Source organism: Populus trichocarpa, chromosome 12, assembly GCF_000002775.5.
Source record: "Populus trichocarpa isolate Nisqually-1 chromosome 12, P.trichocarpa_v4.1, whole genome shotgun sequence".
Taxonomy (NCBI): domain Eukaryota; kingdom Viridiplantae; phylum Streptophyta; class Magnoliopsida; order Malpighiales; family Salicaceae; genus Populus; species Populus trichocarpa.
In genome coordinates this window covers 3,844,085-3,863,907 of record NC_037296.2, presented here as the reverse complement: position 1 = coordinate 3,863,907, position 19,823 = coordinate 3,844,085, and the positions used below count along the sequence as shown (strand labels likewise).

Below are 19,823 nucleotides of genomic sequence, written 5' to 3'. Positions count from 1 at the left end.
GCTAGCTAATTATGGTTTAACAAGGAGTTGTTTTGATAGATTTTCTAATTCCCTTAATAACCCTCCTGTGGGTCTTTACTATAATTTGTATTATGATCTTATTGGATCAACTTTGCCGCGTTTAATTTAATTGGGCGTTTAGCCCCGATTTCAACCAAAAAAAAAAAAAGAAAGATCCGGTGATTATTCTAAATAAGGGGTGATCATGTTTGATAGCTTTAACTTTTTTGCGTCATCCGTTTCAGGTTTCTTTCCATGAGCTGTTCCTTCTGCCGACGTTCCTAATTTGGAATTCCAGCTTAAAATTCAACTCTCTATGGCGCTCCGCATTAAACATCTGGCAAGGACAATGGGGGCCAAGCGGACTTCAATGGCCAGAGATAATTGCAGAGATTCAAGCAACTTTCACTTGTCAACTTGTTTCCGTAATACCAATCTATGTAAAACAAGCTACCATTTTAGCTGAATTGTACGAAGTTGAATGGTAGATATACAATCATGCTTGCTTCCTCTACAGGGGAATTGAAGAAAATGGGGCATGAAAGCGCATGCAAGGGCATTTCTTTGTTTCTTACAGTAGCAGGTCCCTCTTGCCTTCTGGGTTGATTGGATCAACGGGAGACCAGTTTGTTTCTTCTTCTTTTTCCCTTAAAGGAGGCCCGAAATTTCAAAATTTACAAGCCAACGTAGGACCTTCTTGTATCCCAGACCAAAGTAATGGCCACTTGTGCTAACGATTTTGGTTACCATAACTCGATAGATACCTAGCTAGCTCTTCTTCCTTGGAAAGATCAATGATTCTACACAAGAAAATTCACAATTCTTGCATATTCATAATTCTGTGGCTCAGAGAAGAAATTAATGGTTCAGACTTGCATATTCATAATTCTGTGGCTCAGAGAAGAAATGATGCAGACTAGAATAAATGTTCATTTCAAGAAATGTCGATTATATATTCAACCATTCAAATCAAGAACAAATGGGAGAAAAATCATGCTAGAAATTATTTAAGGGACCTGAAAACAGGAGGGAGGATATTCACCATCCTAAAAAAAGAACTATGTTCAAAGAGTTCCTCAGACATTTAGACTGCATCGACTCGATCTCTCACCAACAAAACACCCGAGGAACTGCAAAGGTCGAAAAAACAAGTATTTGACTACTAACTAAAGCAAAAACATTACAAAATTTAATTAGAAAAAAAATGAATTTCCTAGCGAAGTTACCGCGCGCTAACAGACATATTATTAATAATTGAAATAATGTTTTTGCTCCCTCTGTGGTTTCAGGTTCGAGCCCTGTGATTGCTCATATGATAGCCACTGGAGGCTTACATGATCGTTAACTTCAGGGCACGTGGGATTAGTCGAGGTGCGCGCAAGCTGACCCGGACACCCACGTTAAATTAAAAAAAAAATTGAAATAATGTAATTATAGATTTGCCCTTGCACTCTAAAAACTTCCAGCTAGTTACCGGGGATATTTCGGTTTTTTTAATAGGATCTATTGATCATTTACAAATTAATTAGAGCCAGTTTAGTATTTTTAAATTTTGTTAGCACAATAAAATAATTGAAAAAACTCTTCAAAACAAAAAAAAATATTAAACTTGCATCCAAGGACACGTTCATCCTTTTAATTTTCCAAACACAGTAAAATAACTTTTACATTCAGTTTTTTTATTGACATTCAAGGGCCTTTTCATCTTTTTCATACTATGTTTTTTTTTTTCACAATCAAGTTGATTGAGGAAAAAATTGGTCATTTACTAAAAATAAATATTAATAAAAAAAGCAACTGAAGCATACATTGCATGCATCAACAAGTGATTGTTCCCACACTATTTGGACGATGATGAGTCTACAATAGGTTTTTTTTTGTGGTAAGAAAATGTCTAAAATAGAGCTACGATGAGTCTACAATATATATTTTTTTCTTCTCATGATAATTATATTGGCAGCTTATTAAAGTTAATTATTGCCAAATTATTATTGTCTTTTTTATTGTCGATATTTTTTTAATCATATTATTAAACTAATCGAGCTCATTGAACTTGGTTAAATCAATGACTCGAGTCATAAATTTTACTTGTTTCTTAAAAAATGATGGGGTCACTTGAACAATATTTTTTCATTATCAATTTTTTTTTCCATTTTATTTATTATATAATTACTGTTGCATTTGTTTTATTTGTGTTATTTAAATTAGTCGCGCTTATTAAATCCAGTCGAGAAAATAACTCGAGTCTCATATTATTTTTTCTATTTTAGAACACTTGCGTAACCTTAACAATTTTTTCACTATAAAAAAAAATTTAAGTCAGTTCACAACATAGTGCGAACTACCTATCTAGTTAACAAAAAACTAAATCTCATAGCGAGTTTACTATGCATTTAGACACAAATTACTATTCATTAGAAAAATAAAGTGATGAATTTGCCTTTACACCATAACAAATTTGAATTGGGGATTGGAGATAATTCAGTCTTTTCATTAGGATCTATTTGTCATTATCAAATTGATCATGATCAAGTTGATCTTTTTATATGTATTTTTTTGCAGATTAAAATAAATAAAAAGCTCTTAAAATAAAAAATTATTAAATTATCTTTCAGGAGCTAATTCATCTTTTTATTTTTTTTAAGCTTAGTAAAATAATTGATGTACCATTACAAGGGAAAATTATTTGACTAATGTCCAATGGTTTTTTTGTATTTTTCTCATGGATTTTTGTAATAATCAAGTTGATTTAGAGGCAATTTGTTCACTTAAATATTTTAAATGTTAATAAAAAAACTACTCGTGTTAACCCGTGGGCAGTTTTAGTGTTGTTTGGGTGATCCGTGCAACAATCTTTAGTGGTCAAACAATTGCTTCTAAAACAGCATTCAAATCATCTTGGCGGACCCTTCATACTTGGGCAAGCTCTGACTTGACACTGACAACTTTTTTTTCTCTCTCTCTAATCCTCGATTTCCAGGTCTAACCCTTCAAATTTTCAAACTAGCTTTTCAATTTGTTTTTTCTTCATATTTAATCTCTATTTATTTTTATTATAATTTGTTTTATTTAAAATAATCTATAGAATTGAGTTTTGTTTTCAGTTGCATTCTCTTTTGATTTTTTCATTTGTCGGTTTTGATTCTTATTTTTTTATTGTTATTTTTTTTATTTAACAAATTTTTTATATTAATATTTTTTTTAATTTTATTTTTCAATATTAAATTTATTGGGAATTAAATTTCTTGATTTAGTTTAAATTTAGAATTTTAAAAATTACAAGTTTGAAAGATTAATTAATGTTTTAAATTTTTTTCAGGTTTCTTTGTCTTTTTTTATCTTTCTATCTTTTGTTTTTTTTAGTTTTGTCTTTTCATTTATTTAATTGAAGATTAAAAAAAAAGGCATGAATTTGAATGGGAGAAGTCACATCAGAGTTGGAGAGGATAATTGGATTGTCTCATAAGAGCCAAATATTCAACAAAACTGTAATATATATATATATATATATATATATATATATATATATATATATAAAACGTCATGAATGATGGAAGCAATGAGTGGGATGCAGTTTCGACATCAATTACGGGTGATTTTGACAGTGGCAGGACTCCATCATCTCATGGTGATTTAAGATGACGTGTCAATGGAATAATGGGATTAGATGATTGCTATAAAACACATGTGTGTCTCTGTTTTTCTTTTCCCTTTTTACTATTTTGATGTGAATTATACAAATAAACATGTAATATGCTTTAACATGAGGGTATATGATTTTATTTTTTAATATTAAATTTATTAATAATTGAGTCTTTTTTGTTCGGTTTAAGTCTAAAATTTCATGAATTATGAATTTAAATGATTAATTCATGTTTAAGAGATTTGTGATGGTTTTCTTGATTTTTTTTAATCTTTTTCTCTCGTGTTATTTTAGTTTTCTCTTCATCATTTATTTAATTAGAGATTATACTCAATTATTTTTTTTTTTACTTTTTTTCTATAGGAATTTTCACCAGTTTTGAAAATGATCAAGGTTATCTTAAGTCATTTTATTTATTGTTCTTTGTTAAATTTAAGTTTTTTATAGATAAAATCTTGTTTTTTATAAGACTAAATTAATTTATTAAATCTAAAAACGAGATGTTCACTTTATGATATTTGTTTGCTTTGTTTTTTGAGTCGTTGTTTTTACGATGCATGGGACCTTTTTTGGTGTCGTCATCTAGTCTTTCGTAGTGGTAATAGAACCATCTAAGTGAGTTCTTTCTAGTGACAAGGTAATATCAAAGGCAGAGTAATGATAAATCTCCAACGAGCTTTTCTTTCTTATCATCCCAAGTATTATACTAGCAACTCATTTTCAATACCTAGCTATTGCTATTTTTCATTTTATTTATACTCAATATTTTTTTAAAATAATATTATTAAATTAATTGAGTTTAGTGAACTCAATTTTTTTTTTGATGAAATCGAGAATAGATATATAATAATAAATAAAAAAACATGAACAGTGATAGTGAACTCAATTAAATCAATGACTCGGGTTTTAAAATTTTTATTATTATTTAAAAACACTAACGTCACTGGATATCCTTTTTTTCATTGTTATTTTTTTCTAGTTTATTTATTATATTTTTTTATTTATGTTATTTAAATTAATCAACCTTATAAAATACATACGAGACAATGACCCGAGTTTTCTTTTATTTTAAGCACTTGCGTTACCTTAAAAAAGATTTTATTGAAAAAATTTAAGTCGATCCACAATACAGTGCAAGCCACCCATACACTAAAAACTAATGTTAAAAAGCAATGAGAAGAGTGATAGTGGAAGATTTTGTTAAAAAAAAAAAAAATATGGGGCAGCAGCCTAGGTTGGGCTGGATCCAGCCCAATTGAGGCTGCCATTTTTGCAACCCTGTTTGAGCTGACATCCAGCCCAACCCCTGCAGCAAGAACAGGTCTACCACCCACAAAAACACAAGCTAACTCTGCTATCTTTTGATTCTAAAACATCTAGAAATAGTGAGGATGGTCAAGTTTGAAGATAGGACTCTCATGAACAGAAACACATGTGGGTCTCTGTTTTTCTTTTCCCTTTTTACTATTTTGATGTGAATTATACAAATAAACATGTAATATGCTTTAACATGAGGGTATATGATTTTATTTTTTAATATTAAATTTATTAATAATTGAGTCTTTTTGTTCTGTTTAAGTCTAAAATTTCATGAATTATGAATTTAAATGATTAATTCATGTTTAAGAGATTTGTGAGGGTTTGCTTGATTTTTTTAATCTTTTTCTCTCGTGTTATTTTAGTTTTCCCCTCCATCATTTATTTAATTAGAAATTGGACTTAGTTATTTTTTTTAACTTTCTTTTTATAGGAATTTTCACCACTTTTAAAAATGATTAGGGTTATCTCAAGTCATTTTATTTATTGTTCTTTGTTAAGTTTAGGTTTTTTATAGATAAAATCTTGTTTTTTTATAAGACTAAATTAATTGATAAAATCTAAAAACAAGATGCTCCTTTCATGATATTTGTTTAGTTTGTTTTCTAAGTTGTTGTTCTTATAGTGCATGGAACTTCTTTTGGTGTTGTCATCTAGACTTTCGTAGTGGTAATAAAACCATCTACGTGAGCTCTTTCTAGTGACAAGGTAATGTCCAAGGTAGAATAATGATGAGTTTTCAATGAGCTTTTTTTTTTTTTTTTTTTATCATCCCAAGTATTACACTAGCAACTCATTTTCAATCCCTAACCATTGCTATTTTTCATTTTATTTATAGTCAATGTTTTTTAAAATAATATTATTAAATTAATTGAGTTTAGTGAATTCAATTAAATCAATAACTCGTGTCTTAAATTTTTTTTTTATTATTTAAAAACACTAACGTCACTTGATATCTTTTTTTCATTATCATTTTTTTCTAGTTTATTTATTATTTTTTTTATCTATGTTATTTAAATTAATCAACCTTATAAAATACATACGAGACAATGACCCGAGTTTTCTTTTATTTTAAGCACTTGCGTTACCTTAAAAAAGATTTTATTGAAAAAATTTAAGTCGATCCACAATACAGTGCAAGCCACCCATACACTAAAAACTAATGTTAAAACAAATATATATGGGGTAGCAGCCTGGGTTGGGCTGGATCCAGCCCAATTGAGGCTGCCATTTTTGCAACCCTGTTTGGGCTGACATCCAGCCCAACCCCTGCAGCAACAACATGCCTACCACCCACAAAAACACAAGCTCACTCTGCTATCTTTTGATTCTAAAACATCTAGAAATAGTGAGGATAGTCAAGTTTGAAGATAGGACTCTCATGAACAGAAAATACTCTTGCATTAAAAATCGATGCTGCTTACACTCTCTAGATTTTGTTTTTTAAAGTATTTTTTTATTTAAAAATATAATAAAATAATATATATTTTTTATTTTTTAAAATTTATTTCAATATGAAAATATAAAAAAAATATATAAAAAAATTTAAATTTTATCAACTTCAGTTATTCAATTTTCTGAAGCCTACAGTGCATCTATAGCGTCAATATAAACAAGATGGGCACAATTATCAATCACAAACTTATTCGAACCAGAGTGAAGAGCCAAAACCTGAATGAAATTTCAGAAAACTGCAAAAAGAAAAGCCTTATTACAACCATGAGCAACCCCAGACACATAAACCACTCGAAAGACTTCTTTCTAGACAAAAATAATCTTCAAGCTAAACCCAGAAGGAATGGTTAAGAGATGTACATAATATCTTGTATCCAGGGTGGTTCCTCTCATACAAATTGTAAACATTACAAGAGAGAGGCTAGCATTATATCCCCATTTCAATCCAAAGTGAATGTAAAACTACAGCTTTGATTGCTGATCGGGAGTGAGTTTTTCCATGCAACATGATAAATGAACGAAGGATCTTAATTCTGCTCAGCTCTAGCTTCTGCTGTCAAAGTTCCGACGATATTTGCCACAGAGCAACTGAATTTCACATCTGAGGCCAGAGAACTAACCAATGCCTCCATATATTTCAGCTCTTCGTGAAACTCCAGAAGCAACACCAACGAAGAGGATTTTCCATATCTTCAAGTCTTGGAACCCAATCGCAGGCCGGCAAACCCAACATAGATGAAGCCTTTGTACATGGACCTGCCAGAGGAAACATATCATACTTCTTCAGCCATTTCCCAAATACCTAACCAAACTCATCATCTCTTTACCATTCAGTTCACTAATTGCAGATGACATTGTTACTTTCAACATTCTGTGATACCAGCGAAGAATGCAAACAAAGGACAGATGTCGAGAACCCATCATAGGCAAGCATAAGCAGAATTGCAGCATCCTTAGCCACTCGTAATTCATTGTCTGAGAGATTTTTATCTCTTGCCTTCTCAATTGCTAACAATTATTGCATGCTCAATGCAAATAAAAGCAAGTCAGATTTCTTTTTCACCAAAAGACTCATGATTAAATTCGACTACAATCCCACTAACAACTAAAGTCTCCACCAAATCCCAAATCTCTAAACTCACGCTTCCATAACCAAACCCTTCACAGCTCGAACCTTAAAAGATCTCAACTTCTCAATCAATCCCCAAGTATACCCTTTATCCTTTGAATCAACACCGACCTAGATAACTAGCTTCTCCCAGATCTTCTCAAGAAATTGATTCAAGATATCAACGAATTCATTCTTAATAAAATTATGGCAGTCCTTCAGCTTTCTTTTTAACGTAGTATAGAATCTTTTGCCTAACTCAGTACTTACAGAATCAGAAAGTGATGGTTGCCACCAAACGTGGCATCTGGGGTTTCATGTTTTGGATTTAAACTTTCTTAAAAAATATCATATGGGTTTAGAATTATAGAGTATTCGGAATGGGGCACAAAGTGTTCAGGATTTTTCACACCCTTTGTCATCACTTCAAGCAAAGACGTCAAAAAATCTGTCTGAGAAACCAATAGAGAAAATCTAAGAATATTTACAAACTTGAAACGTTTGAATTTGGACCGATGATAATCGAGCATCATAGACAAAAACAAGGTTTGAATTGAAGAAAAAATTGAAAAAATAGCTTGATTTGATTTAATTTAGCTAAAAGTGAAAGAAATTTGATGTTCAAGAATGATTTTGAAACAAATAGCAAAATAAAAAATCAATGAAGGAGTTAATTGAAGAAGAAGATCAAAATTGAGAGTTAGATTGATCAAAATTGCTTAATTTTAGAAACCAAGGATGAATTTGCAGGTCTAAATTGATTTAATTAGGGATACAATTGAAAAATAAAAGGTGATTTAAAGCAAATTGAATGAAATTGAAACAAATTAAAAATCCAAGGCTGTAATGAGAATAAGGAATGTTTTTTCGAACTTTTATTTCAATCCATTTAATTCAATTTAGTCCAAATTGATTCATTGATTTCAATCATATTAGTCTAATTGAATTAATTTGATTCAATTCAGTCCAACATAATTCAATTTCAATCCAATTATTTTTAATTGATTCATTTTTAGTCCAATTAAAACCCAAAATCCAGCTTTTAATTTCAGATTTTTTATTGCAATCCCAAGCAATTAAGCTAGAGATTGCAATCTCCTAATTTTAGCTCCTCAGTCTCATAACTACAACCCAAATCTTGAAACAGGTCTCCGGGAATCAATTTATAAACATTTTCTTAAATGGCTACGAATGAAGTAATGACTTCTAATGAATGGGGTTGCCGACACTAAAAAGTAAAAACAGTTCTAATGGCCCACAAATAAATTATAATAATTAAAAATAACTTTTGTCAACGTGTTATAATAATCAATCAAGAATTCTAATGCCCTGCCAATGAGTTATAATAATTGGCAATTACTTTTGTCAAAAGGTTACAAAAGAATTCTAATAGCCAATTAATAGGTTATAGTAGTTGGTTTTATATAGAGGTTTATATAATTGTTAATTATAGAGTATGTAGGATTAGTTAAGATATGTATAAATTGATTCGGACATACACGTTAATAAAAAAATATTATAGTGGTTGGTGAAAAATAATCAATTAAATATTTAGTTATGGATGTAATATAGTTATAACAATTTAATTTGAGAATAAAGTTACGTTCTTGGCTACAAATATAATATTATTTAATTTATTTTTTTCTAGTTTTATTTGTTTTAAATATTGACTTGATTTATATTGAGATTACTAATCTCTAAGATTTTCAAATCCTACAAAATATCATGAAACATTCATCCTCTAATATCCATCACACCCTTAACATTTCAAATTTAAATTTTATTTTCGTAATATTGACTTCTCTTTCGAGTTCTTTAACCTTGTACCAAACACAATCGAAGATTGTATTTTCATAATTTATTCCTTTTTAAGATTTATAGACTATCCAACAAACGAATAAATGAGTAAACCAAAGATGACTTGCTCTCACTATTTTACGTACTGATATTCTTTTGATAAAAAAAATAAATAAAAAGAAGATAAAAATAGAACATTTGACAAATCATTTTGGGCTGGCCATTCATTGAAAGAACAAAAACATAAGGAAACACGAAGCATCTTCTCTTCCACAATCTTTAAAGCATAGTTTTTGGATCGGTTCAGTCCAAGGTCCGGGTTTTGATCGGATCACCGAGTTGTTCAAATAAATTTTTTTTAAAAAAATCAAAATAATATCGTTTTAATAAAAAAAAAACCAACGAGTTGCAACCGGGTCTTGCCGGGTCACACCGAGTTTTTTCTTTTCCTGTTTTTTCTTCAACCCGGTCTGGTTCCAGTCCTGGGCCAGCTGGATCCCGGACGGACCAGGTTTTAAAACTTTTTTTTTATTTTTGTTTTTTTTTTTCGCGTAGAAAACACAAAGTTAAAAGATGATCATTAATCAGAATTATAGAGATGCCCAGCTAAAGTGGTGTCGCTTCTATCTTTCTTTATTGATGCTTAAATAAGCTCTCTTGGTAATTCTTAGGTCGTCGAAATTTTCTCAACCTTTAATTTTACAATTATATATCATAGTATTCGGTTGCGATCGGATCTAATCTAGTCTAAAATTCCGATTAAAATTCCTTAAATCACTTTAAATTTATCATAAAATATTATTGTTTTAATTAAGAAAACTCAAATAACTTTTTTTTTATATATATATATACATTCAACAAATTAATTAGGTAGAAGATAGTTTTTTAAAATATTTTTTATTTAAAATTTATTAAAATAATATTTATATTTTTGCTGTAATTTCAAATATATATTTAAAGTTTGTTACAATTATAATAGTGATTACTTTTAAAAATACTTCTCACTTGAAAATGATTGAAATAATAATTTTTAATTTTTGATTTTTTTAAAATAAATACATTAAAATAATTAATTTAAAGTAAAGTAAAGAAAAAAAAGTTAATAATTAATAATTTTTTAAAAATATTTTTAAAACATAAAAACAAAATTTTTTTTTTTAATTATTGAAGCACATAATTAATGTGGGTAATCTTCTTGCTGCCAGTCATTGATTCCTACTGTTAGCTTCTTAATATGAGCTACCTAATTACCACGAACGATTCTCTTCGTCACCACAAATGTCACTCATTATCATCTACGCCAACAGAAAGCTCAAGGGAATATTAAGCACAGGATAAATCTCCCCTCCATTGTCAAAAGTAGTTACCGGTAACAAATTCCTTCGGCATCAAACACATTTATATAAAAATTATCTTTCACTTTTCATCATGAAAGATTAGCTTTCTTTCTCTTTCTTTCAAGACTGAAGGTTACTTGCACTCTGGTTGGTACTTACATTCATTCAGAGATCTCGTCTTCTTTCATTTTTATCACATTCTATGGCCAGCCCACGATTTTTCTGTTGAAATTCTTGCAGATGATGATGATGATACAGGGAAGAGAAAGGACAAGAGGTGGTGTTGGTAATGGAGGTGATGGATCAGATGAGGAAGAAGAATTGGAGGTTGAGAAACTTAGAGGGGAGAGTAAACCATCATGGAAGAGGCTATTTGGGCTGCTCAGAATGGAGTCTTCGACTCGAGATGGAATCGTTTTTAGAGATGGAAGCAGCTTAGGGCAGTCTTCCGTTTCTGATGCTTATATTATCCGTCCTGACAGCTGGTAGGCACTAAGAACCTATTTTCTTTGAGTTCTAGGCCTCTCATCTTCTAGGTTGGGCCGTACAATCTTTAATCTTTGATTAAATAAAAGTATAGGGTTTAGGGCAAGTCTAGTTTTTCCTCTGGAGGTTTAGATTGAATCAATGTCGCCACTGTGTTTTTATTACCCCCCATTTCATCTGGAAATGTTACCTGTTCTAATGGAAAAACTAGTTTTGGTCTCTAATCGTTCTAAATTTGATGAAATTGAGCCTTATTAAAAATGTTTTTTTTTATGAAATTAAATCGTTTAATTAAAAAATGAAAGTGGAACCATATGTGTTATTTACATTTACAAATATAATCATAAAACTTCGTATGAGTGAGAGAATATAAAGAACAATAGGGAAATTAATTCAATATACTTGAAGTTGTGCCTCCTCTTTGGCATAAAAAAAAATAGAAGTTGTTTTTTAAAAATATTTTTTTATTTAAAAATATATTAAAATAATATTTTTTTATTTTTTTTAATATCAAAACATTAAAATAATATAAATACAATAAAAAATTAAATTTTAGCCGATCTATGTTTGTGCCCAATCCCAAACAAGGGCAAATATTATATTCATGGATAATTCTTTTTGGAGGGTCTCATTTTTAGTCCTTGGATATTTTGGTATGTTTTCATATAGGTCCCTTAAAAAGATGTTACTTGCCCCCCCAGATTTTGAAAATATGTCATAACATTCCTCAAGTCTCGTAATGTTTCAAACTTCCCTCCCAACAATTTAGTCCATGCTCCCCCACTTCATCCATTCATGATTCAGAGTTGCTGCTATAGAATGCTGCTAATACAAGGCTTTCCATGACTGGCTGCTAGTGGGTGTATAAAGGGTTTCTAAAATCAAAATTCTGTTGTGTGTGATTGTGAAAGCAGGAGGTACACAGTATGGGTGCACTTCATACTGATATGGGCAGTCTACTCTTCCTTCTTTACACCACTGGAGTTTGGTTTCTTCAGAGGACTCCCAGAGAACCTTTTCTTGCTAGACATTGCTGGTCAGATTGCTTTCTTGATAGACATTGTGGTCCATTTCTTTGTGGCCTATCGTGCAACTCACTCTTATCGCCTGGTCTCCAGTCACAAGCTCATTGCCATTAGGTCTGTACCTTTTGTCCCATCTCATATTTTCTTGGTCTTGGTTTTTTGCCATGTATTGATTGGTTATTATGTATATTTTTTATGACATGTTTTGTTAAGGTACTTGAAATCTCGGTTCTTGGTTGATTTTCTTGGCTGTCTGCCTTGGGATGCCATCTTCAAGGTATCGTTCTAGGACTTTGAAGGACCATTTCTGTTAAATCCATTTTCTTAATGTCACTTTTGCTTCATTTATAATTGTTTTACATATTGAGTATGAACTGGCAAGCTTAATCTCCTTTTTGGGTCCTGATATGGAACTATCTGGTTTAATCAGGTTTCTGGGAGAAAGGAGGCAGTGAGATATATGTTGTGGATTAGGCTAAGTCGGGCCAAAAGAGTGTCAGAATTTTTTGAGAGGTTGGAGAAAGATATCAGGATCAATTACCTTTTTACAAGAATTGTGAAACTTCTTGTTGTTGAACTCTATTGTACACATACAGCAGCCTGCATTTTTTACTATCTTGCTACTACTATGCCTCCCTCCCAGGAAGGTTACACATGGATAGGAAGCTTACAGATGGGTGACTATCGCTATACACACTTCAGGGAGATTGATCTTTGGAAGCGATACATAACATCACTTTACTTTGCCATTGTTACTATGGCAACTGTCGGTAAACTTTTTTCATATGTTTAAGTTTAATAGTTTGGTGTTTGATAGAAGTCGAGATGAGTGGCAAACGGTGATTGCTCTTCAGGAAACTGAATGACTGAAATCTTGAGAAATATTGATGCTGAATCATTGCTAGACAAATCCACGCTTACATTAAGCCATTCATGTCATACTAATAATGCAAATGTTTAGAGGAACAATTATCTTGCCGCGAATACAGGAACCAGCTTCTGATATATTTTGAATACAACTTGTTTCTTTTTCTTCATGATTTCCTATACCTTCCATGGTCATGAATTCTGATCCATCAACCTCAGGATGTAATTTTCACTTTAGGTGAAGCAGTTGTCTGGAATCCATCTGCTTTGAATTTGTGATCTTGATATCTGCATGATCTTTTTCTCTTTTTTTGTGGATGCTCATAATTATGGGGAAGGTGAAAGTTCCTACTGAATGCTAGAAAGTTTTAGGCAGAGATTAGTTAAATTGATTTAGTCACCAGATATGTTAGGCAAGCTGATATACTGCATGGCATTGTTGAACACAGATTGTATTGGATTTGTATATCGAGGTTAGGCTTTTCCATTGCAAGATGTCATGTTACATCAATAAATGATTTGCTCATTGTCGAATTTATTCTGCGCTATATTTTTCAATTTTTGCTAAAAACATGTCGTTTCTTTATTCGTTGTCATTGATTTTATGCTTTTCTTAATGTGATTCTCCCTGTTATTTGAGGATGTGTTATTCTTAACATGAGTTGCTGTATATTGCGTGATGATGAAATGCTTTCTTCTGCAGGTTATGGAGAGATACATGCAGTAAATGTCAGAGAAATGATATTTGTCATGGTTTATGTATCTTTTGACATGATTCTTGGTGCTTATCTGCTTGGTAACATGACTGCATTAATTGTAAAAGGATCAAAGACAGAAAAGTTTAGGGATAGAATGACTGACCTTATCAAATACATGAATAGAAATAATCTTGGGAAAGGCATGAGCAATGAGATCAAACGCCATCTGAGATTACAATACGATCGCAGCTACACAGAAACATCTGTTCTGCAGGAAATCCCAGCTTCTATTCGGACAAAGGTATTGACAATAGTTAACGGCTTCAATTTTTAAGCGGATAGAATATTGTTGATGTCGAGCTTAAAATTGTATCAACTTCTTCCTATCCTGCAAATTAGTTTGGTGCAACATTACATCAAATCCAGAAGAAAGCATCCATGCTGATATCTGTTGCAACTTATTTGGCATGTCAAAATTTATATCTACCTACATCGACCCTGCATGTGCTTTCTCTCTACACGAATTATATACATCATATAAGTCAGATTCCTACGTATTATTTTAACTCTAATGGCAAAAGGAGCAAGAGGGATATGGAATAGACCTTCCCATCAGCTGTTCCTTTCTCTAGTACCTGAATTTTTGTTATCTTATTTAATGTGTTGGTGTTCTATACTGGTCTATCACAGTAGCGTTCTAGATAGTTGGATTTATGCACTGCATCTACCGATCTCGAGTAATTTTTTTCCTTTCCTAGTTGGTAAATTAGATGCTTTTTTCTTGTATTAGATAAGACTTCCTGCTTCAGGAATCAGTAATATATGGTGATTCTCAATCATGTGTTCTACAACACGTTGTTTCTTTTTGGCAGATCTCACAGAAATTATATGAACCATATATTAAAGAAGTTTCTCTTTTCAAGGGTTGCTCTTTGGAATTCATTAAGCAGATAGTAAGCTTTTTCATTAAATTAAAGTCTTTTGAATCCATGAATGGATTTCATTCTATCACATTAAAGCATAGATTCATTGTAATTGTGGGAAGAGTTGTATTCATTCGTCATGTTTACCAGGCAATTCGAGTTCATGAAGAGTATTTCCTTCCTGGAGAAGTGATTATAGAGCAGGGACATGTAGCAGATCAACTTTATGTTGTCTGCCACGGTGAACTGGTAACATTTCATCTTTGACCTGTCTTTCTTCTTCAATTGCATATTCCAAAGCATCACAAGTGTAGCATATGTTTCTGTATGTATTAAGTTGCTGCTGTGTTTTGATATGAACCATTTACCTGGCTTCGTTTGGGATTGATCTTTGTCTTCCTATATCCAAATGGAACAAAACAAACTTTATCGCCTCTTATGACTGTCTATAATACCTTTAACTGTGAATTTGATTGCACCAACGTGGTCAACAAAGCTTAATCTAAAATTTGGCTGAGGGAATCTCTCAAATGTGCATGTGCATTCACACACACATTCAATAACAGAGAGATCAATGTTGATTTGTGTTTATCGAATTAATACTCCTACATTATTTTTATTCTGGATGATGGCACATGTCATGCATACTATCAAATGTATTTTAACAGATACAAGGTTATGGAAAAGTACAATTTTCTCATAAGATACTGTAAAGCAACTTTAGTCAAATATTTAAAGTTGTAATCATGCTGCAACTATCTTTCAGATGTAAAGAAAACTAGCTATATTACAATGCAACCTATGTGCTTGACATATCAAGTCATGTAGACCTCTGAATAAGAATTTGCTCTGTTTGATGATACAAGTGTGTGTGCACGCGCACACCTGTCTCTGAGTGTGTTGGACTGTATCAGTAAATCTTTTTAGTTTATGATGTCAGCGTCTAGGCATGACAATGTTATCTGCAGGAGGAATTCGGAAGAGGTGAAAATGATCGAGCAGAAGAGTTTATCAAGCGTCTGCAAACCTATAGCTCATTTGGGGAAGTTTCTTTTCTTTGCAACACTCCTCAGCCTTATACAATACGAGTTCGCGAACTATGCAGGGTATTACGACTTGATAAGCAATCTTTTACAGAGATCCTTGATATATACTTCTCTGATGGGCGAATTATCTTGAACAATCTCCTTGAGGTGAGTTTGCTTTGATATCATTGCTTCTGATCTTTCTCCTAGTTCCTTTAGACCTTCACTACATCAAACACTTGTCCTTTGTAGTTGTTGCCTAAATTTTATGTTCTTGGCGGTATAATTACGTTCTCCATTTGCTGTAAAACAAGAAATGAAGCCTTTGAAATCATACTTCTTCTAGCTAGATATTATGAGCTAGAATAGGTGGTGGACTTATTTATGTCAATTTATTCAACTGCCAGGGAAAAGATGCCAATCTACGGAATGAATTATTGGAGTCAGATGTTACCCTTTACATTGAAAAGTCTGAATCGGAGCTCGCTATGAGGTTGAATTGTGCTGCTTTTGATGGGGATTATTATCGACTGAAACGGTTGATTGAAGTTGGAGCAGATCCTAACAAGGCTGATTATGACAGAAGATCACCTCTGGTATGATTTCTGAAGGATGGACTGACAAGCCAGTCTTAAGATACTATTATCTGGTGTTAGACACCTTTGATTTTTATCAGATTAATTTGTCAAATATCCTTTTCCTTATTAGATATTGTTATCTCGAGACTTTGACTTTCAAAAAGGAAGAGTACTGAACTTGAACCGTTGCATTATTATAATATCATTGAGTAAAAAATCTAGAGCTAAATTTGTAAGCGGTTTTTCTCAAATATGGATTTTAACTTCCATTTTCTTTCTTGCAAGATAGTATGAAACTGTTTCTTGTATAGAAAATATAATATTGTTTTTCTTTCAACAGCATGTTGCTGCTTCTAAAGGAGATGGAGATATATCTCAACTGCTTATCGAACATGGAGTGGACGTCAACATTTCAGGTAAGTGTTCTACATTGTTTATTGCTGTATATATCCTCCAGAATTATGTACATATTCTCTAATCCAATCTTGAAGTTCTAAAGCAATCTAACAACACATTTTTGTTTAACCCTGTCTATCAGATAAATTTGGGAACACACCATTGCTAGAAGCCGTCAAGGGTGGGCATGATGAAGTAGCTTCCTTACTTGTTAAAGCAGGGGCATCACTGGCAATTGATGATGCTGGTGGTTTTCTCTGTACAACTGTTGTAAAGAGGGATTTGAATCTCTTGAAAAGGGTTCTGGCCAATGGAATCAATCCAAATGCAAAAAACTTTGATTATCGAACACCTTTGCACATTGCTGCCTCGGAAGACTTGCACTCAATCGCAAGTTTACTTATAGAAGCAGGGGCCAGCGTTTTTCCAAAGGACAGGTATGACCTGAATTGAAGGCCAGTTTGGCCAGTCACTCGAGGCTAATTTATGTTACCACTTGATGCATCGCATATGAGCTAGTTAGGGCACATGTCTCACTCGAAACTCAGGTTTTGGAATAATTCACTTCTTGATATCTTTACATGAAAAGTTTTGTACAAATATATGGTTTGGTAAATTATGCTTTAGGCATTTCCTATAAGAATTTCCATATTCACTATGGCCGCATGGACAATTTTTCCCTCTTCAAATATAGAGATCAGTGAGGAAAAGAATAATGGCAAGGCATGAGGACCTTCAATTGATCATGAGATGCATCCTACCTTTGTTGGATGCGAACCATGGTGAAAAGTTTAAATCTGTTCCCATTCCTAAATATTAACACACAATTTTTTTACTTCTCTTGAATCTGGATTTTGATCATGTAATTCCCCTCATATATCCTATGGGCTATTTCCTGTTTATAGATGGGGAAACACTCCACTTGATGAAGCTCGTATTGGTGGAAATAAGGATTTGATTAAATTGCTTGAGGTTGCAAGAGCTTCTCAAATAGGTTAGTAGCGTGTCCCTTTTCTTGGTTAAAGGTTTTTTTTTAATGGGCATCTTTCTCATCTGCATTAACTATGGTAAATCAGACATGCTTTCATTCATTGTGCCTTATTATCCTCTGATGTTGTTATGCTTGAAGTGGTTTCTCTGCTAGACTTCTGCGTATGTCTCAAAAAACTTTTTCATTAATTACCAGTAACAGATGATATGCAAAGAATGAAATGCACAGTGTTTCCATTCCATCCATGGGACCCAAAAGAGAAGAGAAGAGAGGGAGTCGTCCTGTGGGTTCCTCAAACCATTGAAGAACTTGTCAAGGCAGCTATGGAGCAATTAAAATCTTCAGGTGGTTACCTTTTATCTGAAAACGGTGGCAAAATTCTTGATGTGAACATGATCAGTCATGACCAGAAGCTATTTTTAGTCTATGAGTGATCACAAATCCCTTCAGTCATTTTATTACTTCTTGACAAATTGTTCCGATTTCTGGGGTATATCATAATGAAGAAGCATATTCATAAATTCATGCTCACCTTTTCATAGTTTTTGAATGGTTATCATGCATATATATAGTTGACGTGCAAATTTTAATCTTTGGAATCCTGAATCCATCATTGAAGAATGCAGAAGAGAAAGAAAGCATTCGGCATTTGATAGATGAAATTGCTCAACTCATGTAGCCATGCTCACCTAAAAGAAAAGACTTGTATGTTGCTCTTGATAATTCTAAGCAATTGATTAACAGTTCAAGATGAAGAGAAAGACTTAACTAGTTTTATTGAATGAAGGCTGGTTTATATAGCAAACCATTACAACAGAAATCAGATAAATAAGCAACCCACGTTTGATTCTCCTATAAACGTGGTCAACAAACAAACAATAAATCAAATGTAATCCTTGATCCTATTAACCAGGATATTATTGACTGACTTAGTCCTAACAATCCCTCCCTTAAACTGCATAGTTGTTAACTAGCAGTTTATTCGGTTGGTACCTCACAGACACCCAGCAAACCTCTTAGTTTCTCAAATGTATCCATCTTCAAAGCCTTTGTCATGATATCAGCAATTTGATCTTGCGTGTTGCAGTGTTTCAGCTCAATTACTCCTTCTTTGCACAGCTCACGTAGAAAATGAAATCTAACATCTATATGCTTGCTCCTGCCATGCATAATTGGATTCTTTGCTAATTTAATTGAAGACATATTATCACAGTGTATGATAGTATGTGTTCCTTGCTTGCAATCTATCCTTTCAAGTACTCTTCTCATCCATACCGCTTGGCACGCACAATGAGCTGCCGATATAAATTCTGCCTCAGTAGTTGATAAAGAGACTACTGGTTGTTTCTTGGAGCTCCAAGCTACTGCTCCTTCACTTAACATGAAAACATATCCCGAAGTACTTCTACGGTCATCTTGATCCCCAGCATAATCACTGTCAGAGTAGGCCATTAATCTTTCGTCACCTGCAGCTTTTCTTTTATAATGAATGCCCAAGTTTACAGATCCCTTCACATATCTCAGAATTCTCTTAATAGCCTACATATGTAGAGTTGTAGGTTTCTCCATGTATCTACTGATCAAACCAATCCCAAACATGAGATCTGGCCTGGTTACTGATAAATACATGAGACTTACAACCATTTGTTTGTATTGAGTTACATTCACTTGCTCGCCATCTTCATTTCTCATCAGCTTCATACCTGGTATCATTGGATTGCGAACGGAATTTGCCTTTTCTAAGCCAAATCTCTCTAGTACTTCTAGTGCATATTTTCTTTGGCTTAAATAAATTCCTTCATCATTCTGCACAACTTCTACTCCAAGAAAAAACTTCATATTGCCTAAATCCGTCATATCAAACTCTCGTTTCATTGAGACTTTGAAATCAGCAAACATCCCTTCATCACTTCCAGTGAACACTAAATCATCTACGTATATGCATACTATCAGAATTTTCTTGTCTTCTCCAATTTTAACAAACAGAGTATGCTCGCTTGGACATCGAGCAAAACCTTCCTTCACAAAGTATGTTTCAATCCTACTAAACCATGCCCTTGGTGCTTGTTTCAAACCATATAATGCTTTCTTCAATTTGAGGACTTTGTGTTCTTCTCCCTTTTTCTCATAGCCGAGAGGTTGCTCTACGTATACATCTTCGTCTAATTTTCCATGAA

General features: G+C 32.6%; 1 protein-coding gene across 7 annotated transcripts; it reads left to right on the top strand.

Annotated features, from left to right (window-relative positions):
* The first annotated feature begins 10,534 nt into the window (after positions 1 to 10,534).
* Positions 10,535 to 18,167, top strand: LOC7454003 (potassium channel SKOR). 7 transcript variants are annotated; one of them, XM_052446032.1, is made up of 14 exons: positions 10,535 to 10,689; positions 10,898 to 11,142; positions 12,055 to 12,282; positions 12,382 to 12,445; positions 12,599 to 12,938; positions 13,739 to 14,034; positions 14,606 to 14,686; positions 14,807 to 14,905; positions 15,625 to 15,849; positions 16,089 to 16,277; positions 16,600 to 16,675; positions 16,798 to 17,092; positions 17,561 to 17,649; positions 17,842 to 18,167. In XM_052446032.1, the coding sequence occupies exons 2-14, from the start codon at positions 10,898 to 10,900 to the stop codon at positions 18,078 to 18,080; spliced, it is 2,466 nt and encodes an 821-aa protein (XP_052301992.1). In that variant the 5' UTR covers positions 10,535 to 10,689; the 3' UTR covers positions 18,081 to 18,167. The 7 variants fall into 7 exon arrangements, with proteins under 7 accessions (XP_052301992.1, XP_052301993.1, XP_052301990.1 ...); XM_052446033.1 differs by having other exon boundaries at positions 10,548 to 10,804; positions 17,848 to 18,167; XM_052446030.1 differs by having other exon boundaries at positions 10,550 to 10,804.
* Positions 18,168 to 19,823: the final 1,656 nt, after the last annotated feature.